Source organism: Equus caballus, chromosome 3 (assembly GCF_041296265.1).
Source record: "Equus caballus isolate H_3958 breed thoroughbred chromosome 3, TB-T2T, whole genome shotgun sequence".
In the NCBI taxonomy this organism is placed as follows: Eukaryota; Metazoa; Chordata; class Mammalia; order Perissodactyla; family Equidae; genus Equus; species Equus caballus.
Window position 1 is genome coordinate 84,062,638 of NC_091686.1, and position 19,243 is coordinate 84,081,880.

General features: G+C 44.4%; 1 protein-coding gene across 5 annotated transcripts in view; it reads right to left on the reverse strand.

Moving 5' to 3' along the window:
* PDGFRA (platelet derived growth factor receptor alpha) overlaps positions 1-19,243 on the reverse strand; it is a 44,256-nt gene that overhangs the window by 10,015 nt on the left and 14,998 nt on the right. For all 5 annotated transcript variants that reach the window (XM_001492277.6, XM_005608767.4, XM_070262463.1 and 2 more), the window contains 17 exons: positions 18,251-18,381; positions 16,192-16,363; positions 15,910-16,099; positions 13,262-13,377; positions 12,179-12,305; positions 10,887-11,080; positions 10,066-10,160; positions 9,715-9,847; positions 7,906-8,010; positions 7,416-7,526; positions 7,006-7,159; positions 5,666-5,832; positions 3,665-3,780; positions 3,195-3,317; positions 1,707-1,818; positions 307-406; positions 83-188 (listed from right to left, as the gene is read on the reverse strand). In XM_001492277.6, coding sequence (XP_001492327.3) covers positions 83-188; positions 307-406; positions 1,707-1,818; positions 3,195-3,317; positions 3,665-3,780; positions 5,666-5,832; positions 7,006-7,159; positions 7,416-7,526; positions 7,906-8,010; positions 9,715-9,847; positions 10,066-10,160; positions 10,887-11,080; positions 12,179-12,305; positions 13,262-13,377; positions 15,910-16,099; positions 16,192-16,363; positions 18,251-18,381 — 2,252 coding nt within the window. The remainder of the gene's footprint in view (positions 1-82; positions 189-306; positions 407-1,706; positions 1,819-3,194; positions 3,318-3,664; positions 3,781-5,665; positions 5,833-7,005; positions 7,160-7,415; positions 7,527-7,905; positions 8,011-9,714; positions 9,848-10,065; positions 10,161-10,886; positions 11,081-12,178; positions 12,306-13,261; positions 13,378-15,909; positions 16,100-16,191; positions 16,364-18,250; positions 18,382-19,243) is intronic.

A 19,243-nucleotide genomic window follows, 5' to 3' on the forward strand; every position in this document is an offset into this window, starting at 1 on the left:
GCTTCTCACTGGCTTAACTACCAGCTACTATCTTCTCTCTTTGTCCATTCCTTTCCACCCATCTTAAGAGGCCCAGACAAACCTTTTTATATTGTCCAGGCAGCAGATTCTCCACAATCTCACTCAGGTGGTAAAAGGAGGGCCTCTTCTCCGGCTCACTGTTCCAGCACTTCACCATGATCTCATAGCTGGAGAAGAGCACAACTCAGAGTGGGTGCAGGGAGGAGCGTCAGGGGACCCCCACCCCCAACTACCACAGACCCACTGGGCATAACCATAAGCCCCACGGGATGGGGAGGGGCTCACACTTCACTGGTGGCATGGTCAGGCTTGGCCATCCGGTACCCACTCTTGATCTTATTGTAGAAAGTAGAATCCACCATCATGCCAGGGTAGGGTGTGCCACCTGGAAGCCAAAGAAGAAAACCCCCAGGATTAACGTGTGTGGGACACCATGGAAACACTTGGGGTCATACAGCACCTTTAGAAAACGTTTGTGGATCCCCACCTTGAAGTAGTGATTTTTTCTTGGAAACTAAGTGTTATCATCCTCTTGATTTCACAGCCTGCCCAGATCTTAAATTTAACCAGGACTTCTAAGTTGGTCAAGACCAGGCACCCTAGGCAAAAATTCTACATCTTTAGAAAAAGATAGAAGCGTTTTTCAATGTTTCTGACAATTGGATCTACACATACAAACCAAAAGAGAAAAGCAAGAGAAATTCTGAATCAGAGGCCAAAAGAGTCATTTTCACCAGAAATGCTCAAACAATTAAAGCAAAAGTCAAAGTTGGGGTCTGAAATGTCTAGATAATTCTCTGCTCTTAAGGGAGTGTGAGACTCAGTGAAGGCACACACTGGGCTGACCCACGTGACATCCATGGAGAGAGAGCTAAGACAGAAAAAGGAGACCAGGCAGGGAGGACCTTCACTATCACATCAGGATGACAGTAAATTCATGAAATAGTTCACATTTTTATGGTCAAAGCCAAGTCAAGTTTAGTTTCCTCTCTAAAGCCTTCCAAAACTAGTCCAGGACTCCTTTCTCCTTCCTCTGGACTCCCGCTACAATTTTAAATTAGGACCACACAGTGTATCAGTAAGTATGTAAGTCTCATCTCCCCAGATGAACTGTCTGCAGGTCGGGGTCCTAATTCACCCCTCTCTTCGGGCCCTCGCCTGGCAGCATGGGGCACCTGTGTTGTTTAGTACCTGGTGACTGACTGACTGACTGAATGAATGAATGGGAGCTTTCTCTCCTCCAGAATGATGACCAGGAAGGAGAGTCACGCCCTTTTCGTCCCCACACTAGTTTCATGTGAGCGTGATCACCATAAGGTGAGGGGGTGGGCAGCTCTGCACTGGTGAACCCATTAACCCAAAGTCCAAGATGAAAGAGCAGCTGGTGTGTGGATGTCAACAGGAGCATTTCCAGTGGGAGAAAGTCACTCTAGCATAGCCCAAAGGAGAGGGAGGGCAAAGGCTAGGGGTGAGGGCACAGCCCCCCAAGACCCCCATCTCAGTCCTCATGGGCACACCCCAGACATCACGAGTGTACAATGTGTGACATAAATGGGCTGCAGCACACTTGCGTCACACCGGGTATTTTCACATTGTTTACATTCCTGGAGCTTGGAAAAACACAGTGTTTCCCTTCCAGTGCTCTTCCAGAACAACCCAGACAAGCAGAGATGTCAGGCCCATACCAAGAGAAAAGATCTCCCAGAGCAGAATGCCGTAAGACCAGACGTCACTCAGCGTGGTGTAGAGGTTGTCGAAGATGCTCTCAGGAGCCATCCACTTCACAGGGAGAAAGGTCTGCGGGGAGGGAGGGAGGACATTAAACCCAGCGGACACACCAGGATCCACAGCAGCAGAAGTGGGACGGGGTTCTCTCAGGCCTAGTAACAACTTGCAGTGATAGCCTTGCCCCACACAAGCGTCTCCTGTGTGTGTTGTTCACCGCTGTACTCTCAGCATGCAGAGGAGGGCCTGGCATCCTAGTGGGTGCCAGATAAATATCTGACGAGTGATGAATGGGCGATGTTGCCTCTATGTCCTCCAAAGGAATAACATCCAAAAATATCTAACCCTGAATTTCGACCCAAAAGTGTGAGCCCTGAATGGACCTGTCCTCTCTTTTCAGGTGTTCCTAAGAATAAAACTAAGAAACAGATCCAGTGATCTGAAAGTCAATTACGTTTTTGAACTTTAAGAAGTGGTCATTTCCTACCACTACAAAGAGCGCGACAGTATGATAATTCTGCAGCCTCTTTTGCGAGGCTGGTCCAACCTTCAGTGGAAATAGTAAACTGAAGCAGACACATAAAGGAGCTGCGCCTTCGGTCCTCTGAGATGGCTAAGGAGATAACGGAGATTCATAACCTTTACGGACGGGTGAGAAATTGGCACCACCAAAGTCCATTGGTTTGTTCAGAGTGCCTGAAGCTACAGGTCATGGCCACACAGTACATGAAACACACAGAGCATGGACACAGGTCAGCATCCTTCTCTAGGCAGATGCAGCAACCCCATAGGTGTCTCAGGACCAGTGCAGTGGGGTGGTTAGAATGGTACCAAAAGAGGGCAGATGTAGCCCAAGTGACTTTATCTGCCTAGAGGTGGAAGAGGTGGGGAGAAAGGCTCAGGTATAAGGAAGAATGGCTATCTTTAAGGAAATTATGCTTCCAAGATATATTAACTCAAATGTTTTTAACATTTTTAGAGGTCAGAGATACCTTTTGAAAATTCGGTAAATTAGAGATGCCCTCCTTGGAAATGCACGTATGGACACACACCAAACAATTTACATATTAATAGTCAACACTTATTGGGTGCTTTTTGTGCCAGGCACTGTCCTAAGCATTTTACATGATTTCACTGATTTATTATCCCATGGCAACCCAGGAGATAGGTACTGTTATCACTTCCCAGCTACAAATAGGGAAACCGAGGCACAGAATGGTTAAGTAACTTGCCACAAATCCCACACTGGTGAGAGCTGGAGCTGGTGCTCACACCCAGGCAGTCTGGCCACAGAGTCTGTGCTTCACACTGACCCCCTGAAGCCCATTCATGAGTCTCATGGACTCGATGTTAAAAATATGGGCACCAAGTGGCTAGAAGCAACACCTGACTTCAGAGATTCGAGCGAGGGAGCGTGACAATGCCAAATGAGGGGAGAGAGCACGTACGCTGCCTTTGGACACGTAGTTGGAATCATGCATGATGTCTCTGGCCAGGCCAAAGTCACAGATCTTCACAATTTTCCCTTGTGCCAGGAGGACGTTGCGAGCAGCCAGGTCCCGGTGGACACACTGCCCAGAAAGAGAAGAAACAATGTCAGGGTCAATCTACCTGCCTCCAGACAGCATCACCCCTGCCGGGGGCCACTTCATGATAGCACACGGAGCTGCCTGGCACACCTCAGTGAGGCTGTCCTGGTACAAAGAGCTCACCTCCCCCAGGCTCTCATCCCAACCACTCCCAAGAGGGAGAAAGCTCTGGAGAAAAGTAGACACCAGAGGATGTCCACCTCCCTGCTCTGCTTTGGAGAAGAGGAAAGAGAGAAGCAGCCATTGCTACTGGTCTTCCAAGATCTACCTTCCACGCAAACCTCACTCTGAGATCTGTGGCCCAGATCTAAAATCTTGAACACACTTACATTCTTTGAAGCCAAAAACTCCATTCCTCGGGCAACTTGATAAGTGAAGCTCAACAAATCCAGCAAAGTTAGGCCTTCTGAGTTATCATCCGAAAGGAGGTTTTTGACTTCTGAGTCTGCAGAAAAGGAATTAAGTGTGTTGGTCCCAGTGAATCCCATGAAACATCACCCCCTGTGACACTCTCGTAGGGATGGGCCACTTGTCAGGCTACTGAGGCTTGTCCAAAAAACATCTAAATTATTTTTTATACAATTTCTAGACCACACAGGTGGGTATCTAAACTATGCAAAGGTTCCATCTTAAAAAAGAAATGTATCAGCAGAAACACATATCTGGTTAAAAAACATATATCTCCATAAGAACCAACCTACCGGGGTCTCACACATATTTTGTTGTTTGCCTTCCAAATTTTTTAGTTAGCAAATCACTTCAGCCACCTTTAAACTACACACACACACTAAAATCTTCCATGATGAATGTACATGAGGGCCCTTTGAAAAAGTAGCTTCCAGGAATTGCTTTTTTTCTTTTTAAAGCCACCTTCCTCGTAGCTGACTTATTTTGTGAATAAAATCACCCACCAGTCAGACCTGAGGTAGCAATCTTAAAGATCAGTGCCAATGACTTTGTGTTTAGTTCCCTTTGTTTCTAACGTGTCCACTTTCCCCGGTTAGTCCCATCTGGAAGGGTCCCAGGGTTTTCGAGGAAGAAGGCAACCCAGGCCAGCAGTTCTCAGTTCTTTTTGAAAATTTTCAGGCAAGTCAAGAGTAGCTGCAGCCATTCACATTTTTCCAGCCAGCGAGGGGAAGGCCAGAAAGCAGCAGTCTGCCTGCCAGCAGGCCTGGGCTGTGCATGAATCAGCTTCCCCTGCAGTCCAGAGCCAGGTCCAGCCTGGGAAGCAATGTAAACTATTTTTAACAACACAGGAGGGGAGAGGAAGCACTGGTTCCGACAACTCTCATTGGCTAATCTTTAAAAAGGGCCTGGAAGCTTACCCACTTGGCAATGGGAAGTGCGTGGAACTTGGAACTGCAGCAGTGGAAAATATTAATGCGTACTGAGCTTTGCAAAACAAGCACATTCTTTTTTTTAATGGATTGTACCTTTCACTTAAGAACCTTGAAAGCATTCAGAGCGCATTAGTGATTTCCAAAACAATTTCTATAGCAGCTCAACATTTTTTTGCAGTGACCAAAGGGAGGGCTCACACCCAATAATACAAGAGCAGGGACAAGTCAACATCAGACTCATTAGTAGGCACCCTCCCGTTCCCCCTCCAAGCCTGTGATGAGGCTAGAACCCTGGAGGGGCCACCTCCCAGCAGATGTGGGACAGTCCATCTGGTCTGGGCATCAGCTAGGCTCCCCGGAGTTTATCAATCAATTCAACCCCGCCACATGCTCATCTGCTTTGCAAACAGATGGATCTTCCTTCAAACAACATCCAGTAGAAACACTCAATGCCCCTGTCAGAAAATAAAACCTCAAATCATCTGCTTTCCAGTTTCTATCACAAATTGGATACTGGCAAAGCTAAAAGCGGGGGCTATTGAACTCATAGATATCAGAGGTATAAAACTAAATTTAAAAAATAATATTAGGAACCAATATAAGATTGCCAATTCTTAATTTTGCCAAATAAGGGCACTGAGAGAAAAAACACCAATTACCACCACACTCTCATTAAACAAAAGAAAAACATAACGTTAACACCAAAAAAGAAAGATCATTCTATCAGAATAACTAATTCTTTACAATGACTACATTATAGTCTGAAAAATTCATTATATGAAGTCTCTTTCTTCTTTTTCTTCTTTTCAACCCACAGGCTACAAACCTGTGAAAACATGTCACAGACTTGGTTGTGCAGACCTGCCTTTAGGGACCATGCAGACTGGTAGTTGTGCTTACCACGCTTCTCGCTTTCTTCTGAGTATTTTACACATCATAGTAAACCACTGGAAGATCACAACACCCAAAGAGCGAGCACAGACATTTTACCTAACATAGCTTTCTTCTTATATGAGGCTGGGCGATCATACAGCGACCTCTGGATGTCCGAATATTTAGAAACCTCTTTCCTCTCCAGCATGGGGACATACTGTGTGGTATCAGCTTGCTTCATGTCCATGTAGTCACCATTGTTTTCAAAAGATAAAATAACATAACTGTAAAAACAGAAAAAGAAACCTTACCAGGGGTCCCCCTCTGGAGTAGTCATTCAACATCCAGCAGATGATGACCAGGTGCCTACAGTGTGCAGGGCAACAGGGGTGAGCAAAAGCAAAACCAACCCACACCCTTCACGTGGGGTAGGCTTGCTGGGGAGATGAGCACTAATCAACAAGCATCTCAACTCAGGTGTGCTGTGAAGGAAGGAAGGTTTTGACAGCAGACAAGGAAAACGACCCAATCTGGGGGCTAAGGAAGCACTCTCTGAGGATGTAGAATGAATCCCATTTACAAAGATGGGAAAGACTCGGGGGATATTTGGAATGGTACCTGGCACAGGGGCGCCACAAATGTTAGCTGCCTAACATTATTATTATTTATTTACCTGTTTGCTTTCAGTGTCAGTGTCCTGCACATCTTCAGCAGGAGCATAGACATCCTGAAGAGCCAAATCCAAGACAGTGGGGCTCCCAGAGGCTTATAAAATTTTATGTCTATTACATTTAAAGTTTGAAAATTACATTACATTACGTCCATCGTTATTCTTTCTGTTTTTCAATTCACAGGCCATGAACCTGTGCTACGTGACATGCAGCCTGGGCAGACAATTCCTGCTACTCAATAAATTTAGCACCCATTTAGCACCCATTTGGTGGCCATCAAGTAACTTAATATGAAGGAACTCATTGGACTTTCTGATGTTACAGAACTTCCTATCTACAGAGATCTTTATAGCCACTGACAGGTTTCTACAGTGGGGATCACTATCACTGGCTTAATTTACTGGCCCAGGTTCAGCAAGGACCAGCATATCAAGCTTAGAGATGCTCAGACACTTTCTCACAAGATACAAGCTCCGAGGCATCCCTGGTCAGAGGTGCATTTTATAGGTCCTAAGTGAACCACACATCAACAGCAGAATGGCTCCCAGAATGATTCCAACTCTCGCTCTCATTCAAACCTATCAGCAAGGCTCCCTGAGTGACAGCCCAGTCCAAACGCCAGCAGGCATCATGTATCTCAGGGATGAAGGGGCAGGGTAATTGGACTCTAAGTCTTGCTACATCCTGGCACCGAATCTGCAGGTGTGGCCTCTCTCAGGACAAGCGTTCTCCTCACTGGTGAGGCTCGTAAGACCACGATTCACAGCAACATCGCTCTGCACCCACCTCCGTGTGCTTTCATCAGCAGGGGTCAATCCAAAGATGTCCAGCTCTTTCTTTGGCTTCTCTGGGTGGCGGCTCAGGAAGCTGTCCCTATTCTTATGCAAATAGTTGACCAAATCCCCATAGAAGCAGTACTCCGTGATGATGTAAATTGGGCCTGTGGAGACCAAAACCCGTTAGGAGATGAGTATGAAAATGAAGAAGAGAAAAGCCATGAATGGCTATGTTTGCACTGGCAAGAGATGTTGCTCAAAAACAATGAGCTTCCATGAGTTCAGTGGAATCCAGTCAACTCCATTCAAGGGACTTCTATTTGCTGGCATCTTTAGAGGTAGAGAACAGGGGTTTAAAAAGCCTGGTTCAACAGTTTTCACAGCCACAGGCAACCCTCACTCCCAGGTCAATAAGCCTACCTGACTTGGTACAGGCTCCCAGCAAGTTCACAATGTTTAAATGCGGCCCCAGGTGAGTCATTATCTTCAGTTCCGACATGAGAGCTTGTTTTTCACTAGATCTGGCTGTGGCTGTTGAAGAAATAAATCACATATCAGCTCAACTGAGCTACTTACTTCCTAGAAAAAGCCAAAACCTGGCTAATCCTGTGACTGGATTATTATTCTATTTGAAAAGAGTCTAAAAGAGAAACAGATAGTTACTCTCATGACTAATCTCTAGTCTTTAGGATAAAAAGACATCACTACAAATAACAATTCTTGATTTTCCAACATACAGGCAACAAGAACAAGCTACATAAACCTAATGGATGAAAGAGTCTAAATACACATAAAACCTAGACTCAAGAGAAGCAAGATCTAGTTAAATTTGGTATTTACTGGCTGTGTGATTTTGAGCAATTCACTTAATAGCTCCATGTTCAAAAAATCCCCAGGAAGGGGCACTTACGTTTTAGCATCTTCACAGCTACTTTCATGACAGGTTGGGACCGGCTTAATCCATAAGCAGTTCCTTCGACCACTTTCCCAAACGCACCAGATCCCAGGATACGACCTGTGGGCAACCAGAACCATTAACATACACAGAAGTCAGGCGTCTCAGCAGCTTTATTTACCAGCATCGGGGGTGCACAGCTGGGCGGTGTTTTTCCTGTACGGTGTAAGCATAATGATTCCTCCAAGTCATCATGTCAAAACCAGAATTGAACCCACAGGGAAGGAAATTAGTATAATTGCTTTTGTCAAATAACATTTGCAAGGGAAAGGAAAACAGACGGGGGGGAAAGGAGGGTGCAGCCCTCCCCGGTGTGAGCACTCTGTCTACCAGTTCGCGTGCTGAGCTAGACCGTGGGCTCCTTGTACTTGCTTTCTGTGGCTCTTGCCCAAACCTCCTGGGTCTCTACCCTTCTGTTTTCCACATGCAAACAGGGGCATCTTTTGCATCAGTAAATCCTTATCCACTGGAAATACTTCAGTATTCGAGATAGCCCTGATTCCAAGGAGTGATGAAATAAACTTCCAGCTGGTGTCCTCACTGTCTATTTGTCAGGGAGAGCAGAAACAGCAAAGACTCAACACGCCCTGGAAGCACAGCCCTTTGCTACATGTTGGGAGAGACAAAAAGAAAGGGAAGCTGTGGCCGCCATTCTCAAAAAGCTAACAGTCTAAAGGAACATTTCCCATAGTGGTCAGTCTCACCATGGAGAGCCAAGTCAAGGGCAGCCTCAGCTCACAGGGGACACGAACAGCCAACACTGCCTCTGACTGCCTGTCTGCACTGCTGGAAACCGTACCTGGAAAGGAGTTGCTTCCATAGCAACCTGCGAATACACAGGAGCAGCAAGACACAGAAATGCCTCCTGCCAGATTAGGGATGTTGCCCTTTTTTTCCCCATATTTTATTACTTTTTAACTTCCCTAAGCGCCTCATTCCTTTTGGTAAATCGGGGCAAAATATAATAAAGAAAGCTTAGTTCCCAGGTATAAGTATTTGAAATTGGGAGCAGCTCGGGTGTCTTGTTTGATTTCAGTTTAAGTAACTCTTTACAAGACCTAACCTTGCTGTTTTTTGGAATGAGACAAGCGGATAATTAAAAACCGCCTTTGGCATCCTGCAAAGTACATACCGTTAGAATATTCATAGCTCTAACTTTCATTTGTCTTTGTCCTGTCTCCATTCATTCAGGATGTGATTTAAAAAAGAAAAAAATCCCCTGGACTAAAGTTTATGTACTTGGTCTCAGCCCAAGATTGAAATATTTGAAAAGCGTGTCATAAGTTGGCTTGATTATTTTTACGTGTTTTTGCTTTAAAATGCACCTATATTTTTATATTCTATATTCTAAACATATATATTCTAAAGAAGTATCATACATCTTCAGAATGTACTGGATAAAAATATATTTTGTGGTTATCCTCATGCATTTCTCATCTGTTCTTTTCAGTCACAGAAATTCACCTCCTTTTCAATTTGTGTCATTTCCAAAGCAAATTGGAAGTGGCAGCCCGCCTCAAATTCTCTTCTCCCTTTGTAAAATTTTCTTTAACTATAATTTGCTATAGAATGAGATTAAAAAAAAATCATTTCAGTGATTCAGTGAACTCATTTTCAAGACAGAAAAGTATTTCTGGAAGCCAATTTCTATTCCCTCGCTCTCACTCATCACCAGCTCAGGTCCCTGTTCCTCCCCAGGCATATAGAGTAAAGTTGTGTACAAATCAAAAGGGAGCCTTGCGAGACCACCCGGGAGGAGCTTACCAAGCACGAGGCCATCTCTTGGAAACTCCCATCTCGAGTCATAAGGCAGCTGCATCGGGTCCACATAAATATATTCATGTCCATCAGGGCTGATTGATTCAATGACCCTCCAACGAATTTCGTACCTCGGTTTCTATAAACGACCAGGACAGGGAACTGGTGAATCCCCAAAGTTGCAATGCACCAGAGCTTAACTGCAGCAGCAAAGCCACTGGATACAGTAGGATCCAACAACACTCACTCAACATACAATTACTGAGCTCCTTCTCTGTGCTAAGCACTGAATTACGTTGCTATTCTTCTCGTTCTTATTGGTTTCAAAGATTTTTAGTTCTTTCAGAAAATATCTACCTGCTTCCAAATGACAACCAGGACAATAAGTGAGATGATCACAATCACCAACAGCACCAGGACCGCAGCTGCCACTGTGAGTTCAGAACGTAGAGCTAGAGGACGAGAGAGAGGCACAGTGGAGAATTCGCATGAACATGCAGGAGGGCAGGAAGGCAGGGTGGCTGTTTCTGGGCCAGAAATCTCTCAGTAAGAGGTGGGGCGAAGCATGAGAGCTGCCTGGCGCATTTTAGCGACGGGCAATACCATCTCTCAATTATCCACACCCATGAAATCACTGCAACTCTTCCCTTAGATGAGAAAGGGACAAAATTCCATTGGGAACACAATACTTTTTCCAAAGGTGCTCCAACATTAATCTCCCAGACAGAATGTGAATTGGAATACAAAGACTGATAAACAAGATTGAGAGCTCCTGGAAGTTCCAAAACTTCAGTTTATTTTGAAAGGCTGCATTTTGTTTACATTGTTTCAGCTTCATTATTTATTTATTTATTTTAAGAATTCAACCTGTCTCAACTGTTGCAAGGAGCAACAAGGCAGAAGATCCTCCTTCCTCATTCTCCCTCCTCATGCTCACACTAAGAGACCCGGTAGCTACACTGTTGGACAAGCAAAGTACCCAGGGGCCTCTGCAAGATGCAGTTTTGAATCTGAATCTGAAAGAAAGGGCTCCCACACAGGTGCCCAGAGGAGGCCCTTCAAGAGTACTCAAAGCTGAATTTCTGCCTTGGGACCTTCATTCCTATCGGACCCCATCTAGGATTCAAAGTCCTGCCTGAGGGAGAAAGGGCTCAGCTGATGACTGAGGAGCAACTCACTGGGAGCCACCAGCTTCAGCTCTCGGTTCTCAGCCCCAAGGAGATTCTTAGCCAGACACCGAACGGCAATGGTCTCCTCCACTTTGGCAAACGTCACTCGGCCCTCCACAGTACTCCTGTCTCGGGGGTGGACCTCCGTGATGATGTTTGAGATGTTGTTAGCCAAAATCGTCCACGAAGTTTCATTATTACATCTGGAGAACAAAAGGACATAAATATAGAGCCAATTAATGGGAGTAATGGAGGCGAGTGGGGCAGTGAGAATGATCTAGGACGGCAAGCAGTTCTGACCTCGTCTACATTTGGGGATGCTACAGGTTGATTTTCTTATTTTATGTGCATATTAACATTAAAACTAGTTTGCACACACCCAAGAGAGAATAACCTACAGGTAGATAACTGGAAAATTAACTGTTTATGAAGGTGAGGCAGAGATAAACAAGTTCAATCTAATGGAACTACCAAACCTAAGCCTTGAACCATAAGCAAACTGAACAGCTCAATTTCAAGAATGTTTATCCCAATTTCCCACCCCTTCAAAAAGTCTTGGGGCCCTCCCTTCTCTCCACCCACACTCTGAAGAGCCCCTAAGGTGTCACTTGGGTTGGAGCAATCCCCTGAGTGAGCTATGAGACCTAGATTCCAACTCCAGTCAAGATCCAAGTCTGGTCCCTTAGCCCTCGGAGGGGGTAGGTCTAGGAGTCTCAGCCTTTGGGGGAAGCAATCGAGGATTCTGAACACAGTTGCCATGGGCGGAAGTGAGAACACGTCGCTCATGTGCCCATTTGAGAAGGTTGAGGAATGGGAGACGAAGGAGGAACTGATGAGTTAACTGCCACCAAAAAAGCAGGTAGGCAAATGAGGTAGTGAGCAGTCACATGGGCAGTATTTTCATTTATGTTCACATGCCATTCTAGCCAGCAAACAAAGTTCACCATATAAGAAATGGGAGGTGAAAATGTGGGCCGGGGTAGTAGATATCCCCTTACAGCAGCAGTTTTTTAAGTTCATCTTCTTTTCAGATTAGAGACCCTTTGAAAATCTGATAAAAGTCATGGACCTTCTCCTTACAAGTATTCATGTACACACAAGTACACGTGCGCGCGCGCACACACGCACACACACAAGGTCCATGTTCGGAACCCTATCTTGTAGTTTGTGAGACTTAGGCCAAATAAGAATTACAAAAACAAAAAAGGGCCAGTAAAAGAAACAAAATGCATTTGAGGTACTTTGCGTCAAGGAAGAAACATTCTGACCACAAATGAAAAAGGAACATCTGGTTTCCATACTTCTTAATATCCTTGCAAATCATCCACTCAATGTCAGGAAGAGGGGTCCCTTCAGCTGTGCATCTCACAGTCTGACCCCCGGTAGAGCCATGGTGGTCGTCGACCAAGTCCAGAATAGATGAGGGAACTGCAAGAGGTGGAAAGAAGTCGGAATTGAGTGGTCCGTGTCCCCACCCTTCCAGGAACTACAAAGTGGAATATGAGCTCAGAACTGCCTTACGTAGCACTCGAACCCACAAATCAAGTAACCACCCGAGAGACAGCTGAAATGAGTTGGGCGCATAATCACACTCCAGTTTGGACAGACCCATTTGGTTAAGAGCATTTTCACAGCTTCAGTGTTTTGGGATCTGTGCCCTGTGGTGTTTCAAATCTGGAGTAGGAAAGCAAACAGCCCCTGTGGTTATTTGGCTTGAAAAGCAAGGAGACTCTTAATTATATTATGGCTTGGGATTCAACTAACAGATTCAGCTAAAGTGTAATCTACAGCATCATTTACCACAGTGCATCTGTGGGATATTATTAGGTTTTAAAGATGTTTTTTAATCCATCATCAAATAAGTTAGAAATACACTAATCCCTATATCACAGATTTACTGTGAGGGTCAAATGAGCCCACCTGAGACAGTACCTGGCACGTGGCAGGTACTCAGCAAATAGGTGCTGACCCTGAGTGTAAACAGACTTGGGCACTCCCTTCTAGTAAGGCCATTGTGCAATGAACGTCTACAAGAGAAGCTAAGCAAAAAGCCCAAAACTCTCTGGAACAATCTCAACTCATCTGGACCAAAAAGCATCATTTCACTCTTCCCAGAAATAAAGGTGCCAGACTGAGAAGCAGATGGTAAGGAAGTTGTTGGAGCCTAGGAATTCCCAGTCAGACTATTCTAGAGTAGCCTGGAACCTCCCAGAATTATGCGAATTCACAAGTCCAACAAAGTTATCCCTGACATGTGACATCTCCAGTCTCTGCTTCTCATGAAAAGTGTTGCTTTTCCCTCCAATGACCTGGGAGAAAAGTGCCAGGCTTTCCTTGGGAGACACTCACTGAGCTAGCAGTATCTTAATACCGCCCTCACATACCTTGAGTTAAGAGTTCAAAGGTATAGCTCTTTACATCATCTTCATTTTGAACTACAATAGTATAATGACCACTGTCTTCTTCCTTTGCACGGATCAGCTTTAATTTGCTTCGGTACCTGAAGAGAAGAGAACTTTGTTTCAGCAAGTAGTAGCCAAATAAATTCCAAACGTTTAAGCAATTACCATATTCAACTTAAACTTTAGTTTTGTAAAAAATAAAAATATCTTTTTTTCTTGTCTGTATCATCGCTTTTCTGGGATTTTTGATATGTCACTTTCTACATGGTGAAGGTCCGGGTTGTAGACACTGAATTCTTAAACAGAAGACCAGACATTTTCAGATGAGCAATGACTTAGGGGGTTACAGGAACAATCAGCGGTGGTCAGGCCTGGCTCCTGAATGGGAATAAACACATCCCAACTTGCCATTTTTTTAAACCCTTGATTTTTATCTTTTTAAAAAATACTTGCTTCCCCTAAATATCCATCATTTAGATGGTCCAGCCAAACAATGGAACATCATTGGAAGAAAGAACAAGGACACTGTCTGTGTATTGATATGGAAAGACCACCAGGATATAACATTTCTACCTGCTTGTATTCACTTAAAGAAATTCTGGAAGGTTTCATAAGAACCTAATGAAACCAATGGAAGTATTTCCCTGTGGGTGAGGAGGAGAGGTAACCTGGACAGACGGGGACAGGAATGGAGTGAGGCTTCTGAAAATGTACCTTCTGTATATTTGAATGTTTTTAAAGCACGGGATTCCATAAGCTAGTGAAAAAAAATAAATTAGAAAAGTATATTTCTTCATACTTTATTAAAGGGAAGTTTCCGCAAAAGATTTCTTATACGTATTGACAATGACATTTGGCCACACATGTGTGTGTCTATGTGTGTGTGTGCGCATCACCGAAATATTTGTCCATTCCATTGTCCTTCTTTATGAAACATCACAGTGTGGAAAAGCAGCTGGAGTGGAGAGGAGGAGCCCTGGGCACGGAGTGAGAGAACCTTGGGCACCAGTGAAACTCTCCGTGCCTCAGTTTCCTTATTTGTAGCATTGGATAACAGCATGCATAGCACACAGTCATCCTGAGAATTAACTAAGTGAAATTACACATGTGAAAGCATTTCATAGGCTCAAAAGTGCCCAGCAAACGTAGTCTTCTAGCCCAAGACACCAGGCACTAGGACCTGGGAGGAGAGCATGCTGGGCTGGTCTTGTCCGGCTGCCCCACACTGACCGGCTTCAGGACTGGAGTTCCTCAGGCACACCAGGTGCTGATTATTAACACAATCCTCTGGCGTTCATTTTCTACACTCGTTCAGCCAAGAAAGCCGGAGGATCCACTAGTTCTACACTCCAGGAAGCCACATCCCCGAGCCATTGTGGTCATCCTTCTGTTCCCCGGCCCATAATGGGAGCTAGAGGACTATCTGCTGGAGGGACTCGAAACACTTCACAGGCCGCCCTCCTGAACCACTCACTTGGCGAGCCTTGTGCTGTTGTTACTAATAATTATAGCTTGCAGACAGCGCTCACACAAGCGTTTGAAGAGTGGGCTGTGCCACGATCACCCCGCTCCTCTCTGGCCTCACAGCCTGGTGGAAAGTTCGGCACAACCCACCTCGGTGCGCCTTCATTTCGCATCATCAGAAAGCCCTCCAGCTTCAGTATTCCACTTCTTTTTCTATCACTGTTCTACAGAGGTTGTAAAATTCCATTTTCTCAGACGCCGCTTCTCAATGACACGTGGAATTTAGTTCAGAAAGAAGAAAGCAAATCCTGAGGTGAAGTGAACTGACAAGAGAGGTTCTGTCTCCTCTTCCCTGAAGCCTTGACATAGAAGACTGGCTTTTGTCTCTCAGGGATGCTGTCTGTCAAGGACGCAGGGCTGGATTAGCCGGGCCCTTCAAGATATCCTTTCTGCTCTTGGATTCTAATCAGAGCTCAAAACTGCAAGAGTCCTCAGAACAGCATCTGACCCAAACCCCTGCCTTGAAGGACATAGGTGTGATTAACCCTACGTTATAGATGAGGAAACTGAGGCTGAGGGCGACTGACCCAGAACTCCAGCACTAGTTAAGAGATGAGAGCAGCCTACCGTCCACTAAAAGGGCAGAGGTCCCAGCTATTCACTGTACGTTCTCTCCTAACCAAATTTAACCAGACGCCACTCTTATTTCCTGTGGAGGCCTCACTAGCGCAAATGTTTCAAGTTAAGCCAATGAAGTTTTCTTTCAAGTGGGTTCATGTGATAATTGACTTGCCAATGGAATCGCCATGCATGTCTACTTGCAATATGGATGATGGCTATCACGGAATATATATATTCAATCCAAGTGGGTCCAGATTTTACTTTCTTTCCTCCACCCCTGGCTGGATCCAGGAACCTGTCTTTCACTGGGAGCAGAGATTTTCACTTCGTCTTTCTTCTTATTTCATCGTTAACTACTTACCAACATACTATTACCACACTGCAATGTTATCATGAAAGGTGCTTGATTTGAAGTATCTCCTTTCTCAGATGCTCAGTTTTCTAGACTGACTCTTGGGTTGGGATGTAAGACACACATGAACCATAGTCTATCTAGGGATAAACAATAAAAAGAAAAAGCAGACTAGGGAACGCTGTTTCTTTACCTTATTTCCTGGATCTTTTCTATGTCAGTGGTGATCTCAGTGAGATTTTCGATCAGAGTCAGGTTGTCCTTCAGCCAGGATATCCTAGGAGGCGGGTAGGCCTGCACATCCACCACAAAATGTTTGACCTCATGCAGGTCAACGGCTTCCAGCCGGCTGAAGTTGGGTTTGATTTCAATGAAGCCTTTCTCTGCACAGGGAAGAGTTTCCATTAAATAATGATTCCCGCACAGCGGATCCCGAGCAGTACAGACAACTGACATTTCAGAAAGCAGACTGTACCATGGACAGAAATGGTGACTTTCTTCATTTCTTTGACCTCCCTGGTGGCCTGGCGGGCAGCACATTCGTAATCTCCACTGTCTTTCACCGTGGCCTCGGGGACGCTCAGGGTGTACACCAATTTGATGGACGGGACCTTGATTTCCTCCAGCATTGTGATGCCTTTGCCTTTCTACAGCAGAAGGGAGGAAAAGCGACTTTAAAAAGCTGGCTCTGAAGAGTGACCCTCGTTAAACTATGGACTGTGGGTGACGACGATGAACCACTCCAGGTTCCTCGATGGCGACAAACGTACCACCTGTGGGGATGTTGCTAATGGGGGAGGCTGTCCATGCAGGAGGGCAGGGGCTAACAGGAAATCCCTGTACCTTCCGCTCAATTCTGCTGTGAACCTGAAACTGCTCTAAAAAACAAAGTCTAATAAAAAAAAAATTTTTTTAAGCCAGTTCCTTAGAATATGTTTTAAAAGGATGTTTAATAACATAGTAAAGGGGTTGTGCAATACTGCCAAAGGAAAAAGGATATAACAAAGTACTATTTACAGTATGATACCTATTAATTATTACATTTATCTATGTATACAAAGTATTTAAAGGATTTATCTCTCTAAAATATTAACAGTGATGCTCTGGGAAATGGCTTTTCCTCTGTTTCTCTAAACTTTATAAAGTTACAACAATAAACCTGCATTACTTTTATTATTAGACAAAAAAATGCGTTATATAAAATGATCCTTTGATTATAGACTTTTGGGCCAAATAGCATGTACTTTGGTTTGGGGGTAAAAAAATTGATCTTCAGTGAATGAAGGACCAGCCCCAGTGGCCTAGTGGTTAAGTTCAGCACACTCCACTCCAGCGGCCCGGGTTCAGTTTCCGGGTGCAGACCTACACCACTCGTCTGTCGGTGGCCATGCTATGGCAGCAGCTCACATACAAAACGAGGAAGATTGGCAGCAGATATTAGCTCAGGGCGAATCTTCCTCAGCAAAGGAAAAAATAAATAAATAAGTAAAAAGAAATGTTTATGTTTTAAGGATTAAAAGCAATCGAGTATAAACAAAAAAATCAAATAGCTTCATATTTCAGGGAAACGTACATATATTGGACTATGAATGAGGCTCATGAGGCAATATTTGAAAATGCCCAACTTCCAATTAGATGCCCCAGAGAGAAAGAAAGAGGCAGCAAAAGTATGTGGGAGAGAAACAGATAAAAGAAGAAAAGCCATCAAATGCCAAAAAGAGCAGGGAGCTGTTATTTACAAATCAGGAGTGAAGAGAAAAATATATATATATGGTTTTTGTTCCCCCTGAGGCTGCTGTATTAAGCATCGTGAATCACTTCTGCATTGGTCCACCACAGCCTTTCACACTTGGTTCTCTTATATACCTACCATAATGCATCAGAATGAATGAGAAATCCCCAGTGTAAATCCCCAGTGACCAGAGATGCCATGTGGCCCCCTTTCCCCAATTCCATCTCCACTCCTCCCATCTTCTTCCTCCTTCTGTGCACGGGCCAGCATCTAGCAGAGTGCTTGGGATTTAGCAAACATCACTCAGTCTTTGCTGAATGATTCACTGAACGTGAGCCATGCAAAGAAAGACCAGGCAGGGAGGAGGCAGAAGTGTCCTGGGTGACAACGAAGCAGAAATGGAAGGGGGGCAGGCAATCAACATTATCAAATGCCTCAAAACCCAAAGGCATGGGAGCCAAAAGAATGAGAACTAATGACTCTCAGCAATTAGAAAATTTTAAAACCCATTAGTTTTTTGGTTTTCTAATTTTTTTTGTTGTTATCTTGTGGCCATAGACCCTTCCTATTTCTTTCTGACTTATGAAAAAGAAGGCTCAGTATACAATGTTCATGCATTCTGAAGGTCCTGGTCCAGCTTTTGTCACCGCAAACTCTCCCACTGCTCAAAGGGCCATAAAGTCATCTAGTCAAATGTGCTTCTTGTAGAGATGGGAAGCTCGGTGATGCGCCCATCGGTGGCTGGTCTTTTGAACCCTGCTGTGCTCCACTCCATGCCACAAGGAGACTTGAGGGTACCTACCACTTCTCCAGGGTAAGTCCACTGAAGGTCAACCACCTCGTTGTTAAAGACGGCACAGGTGACCACAATCGTTTCCCCCGACTTATACACAGTCTTAAGAGCTTCCATCTCTAGATCAAGTTCTGATGTTGCTATTAAGAAAAGAACAAACACAAGGACCTAAATATCCATAGTATAGTTAGGATCTTACAGGTTCAGCTTTTTGTTTTTGTTTTTTTTTTAAGAAAACTACTGAAAAATAATTTGCAAACCACTTTGATCAAGATCAAATTTTGAAAATCTCAGAAGCCTTGATTTTGTGTTGGCATACATAATTTGGCATTTAGTTACAATACAAGATAACAAACACACACACAAAAATAATAACAGTAAAAATAAATTCCAATTAAACAGAACACCACACTCCTGAGTATTTGGGTTGATTATGGCTATCTTCGTTCGCAATCACCTTACCGACATATTTGTTCATTTAATCAACGAACCTTTCGAGACCAGCACTCCTCCAGGTACTCTGCTCCTCCCCCGTCATTTATTCTCCTCTTCTCTCCCACTCTGCTCCCCAGTTATTCTCAGCACTTTTCTAGAACCTAGCACAGTGCCTGGCATAAAGAAATCCTTAATGAGAGTTAAGGGCATACTCGGCTGCTGCCATACCTTCATGGAACTGTTCAAAAAATCTGCTGACCTAAACACAGATTATATTTTCTCATTCACATTAACCGCTCACATCAAAGGGAAGAAGTCTACAACTACAAGCTTTTCTTAAAATCGAAATCAGTTTTCTTAAGTTACTGAAGTTAAACAAGGCGTCCAACCTCCACAGGTGTGTGTTTGTTTTTAGGGCCTCTGTAGTCAGGAATGTGAGTAAAACAATAAGAGGCTTATGCAAGAAAAGAATTCCTTACAGTATTTTGAAGTCAACTGATGAAACACGAAATCTTACAGGGGTGAGAAAGCGTTTGCCTTTCGTCATGCTAAGCCTCGTATTACTGT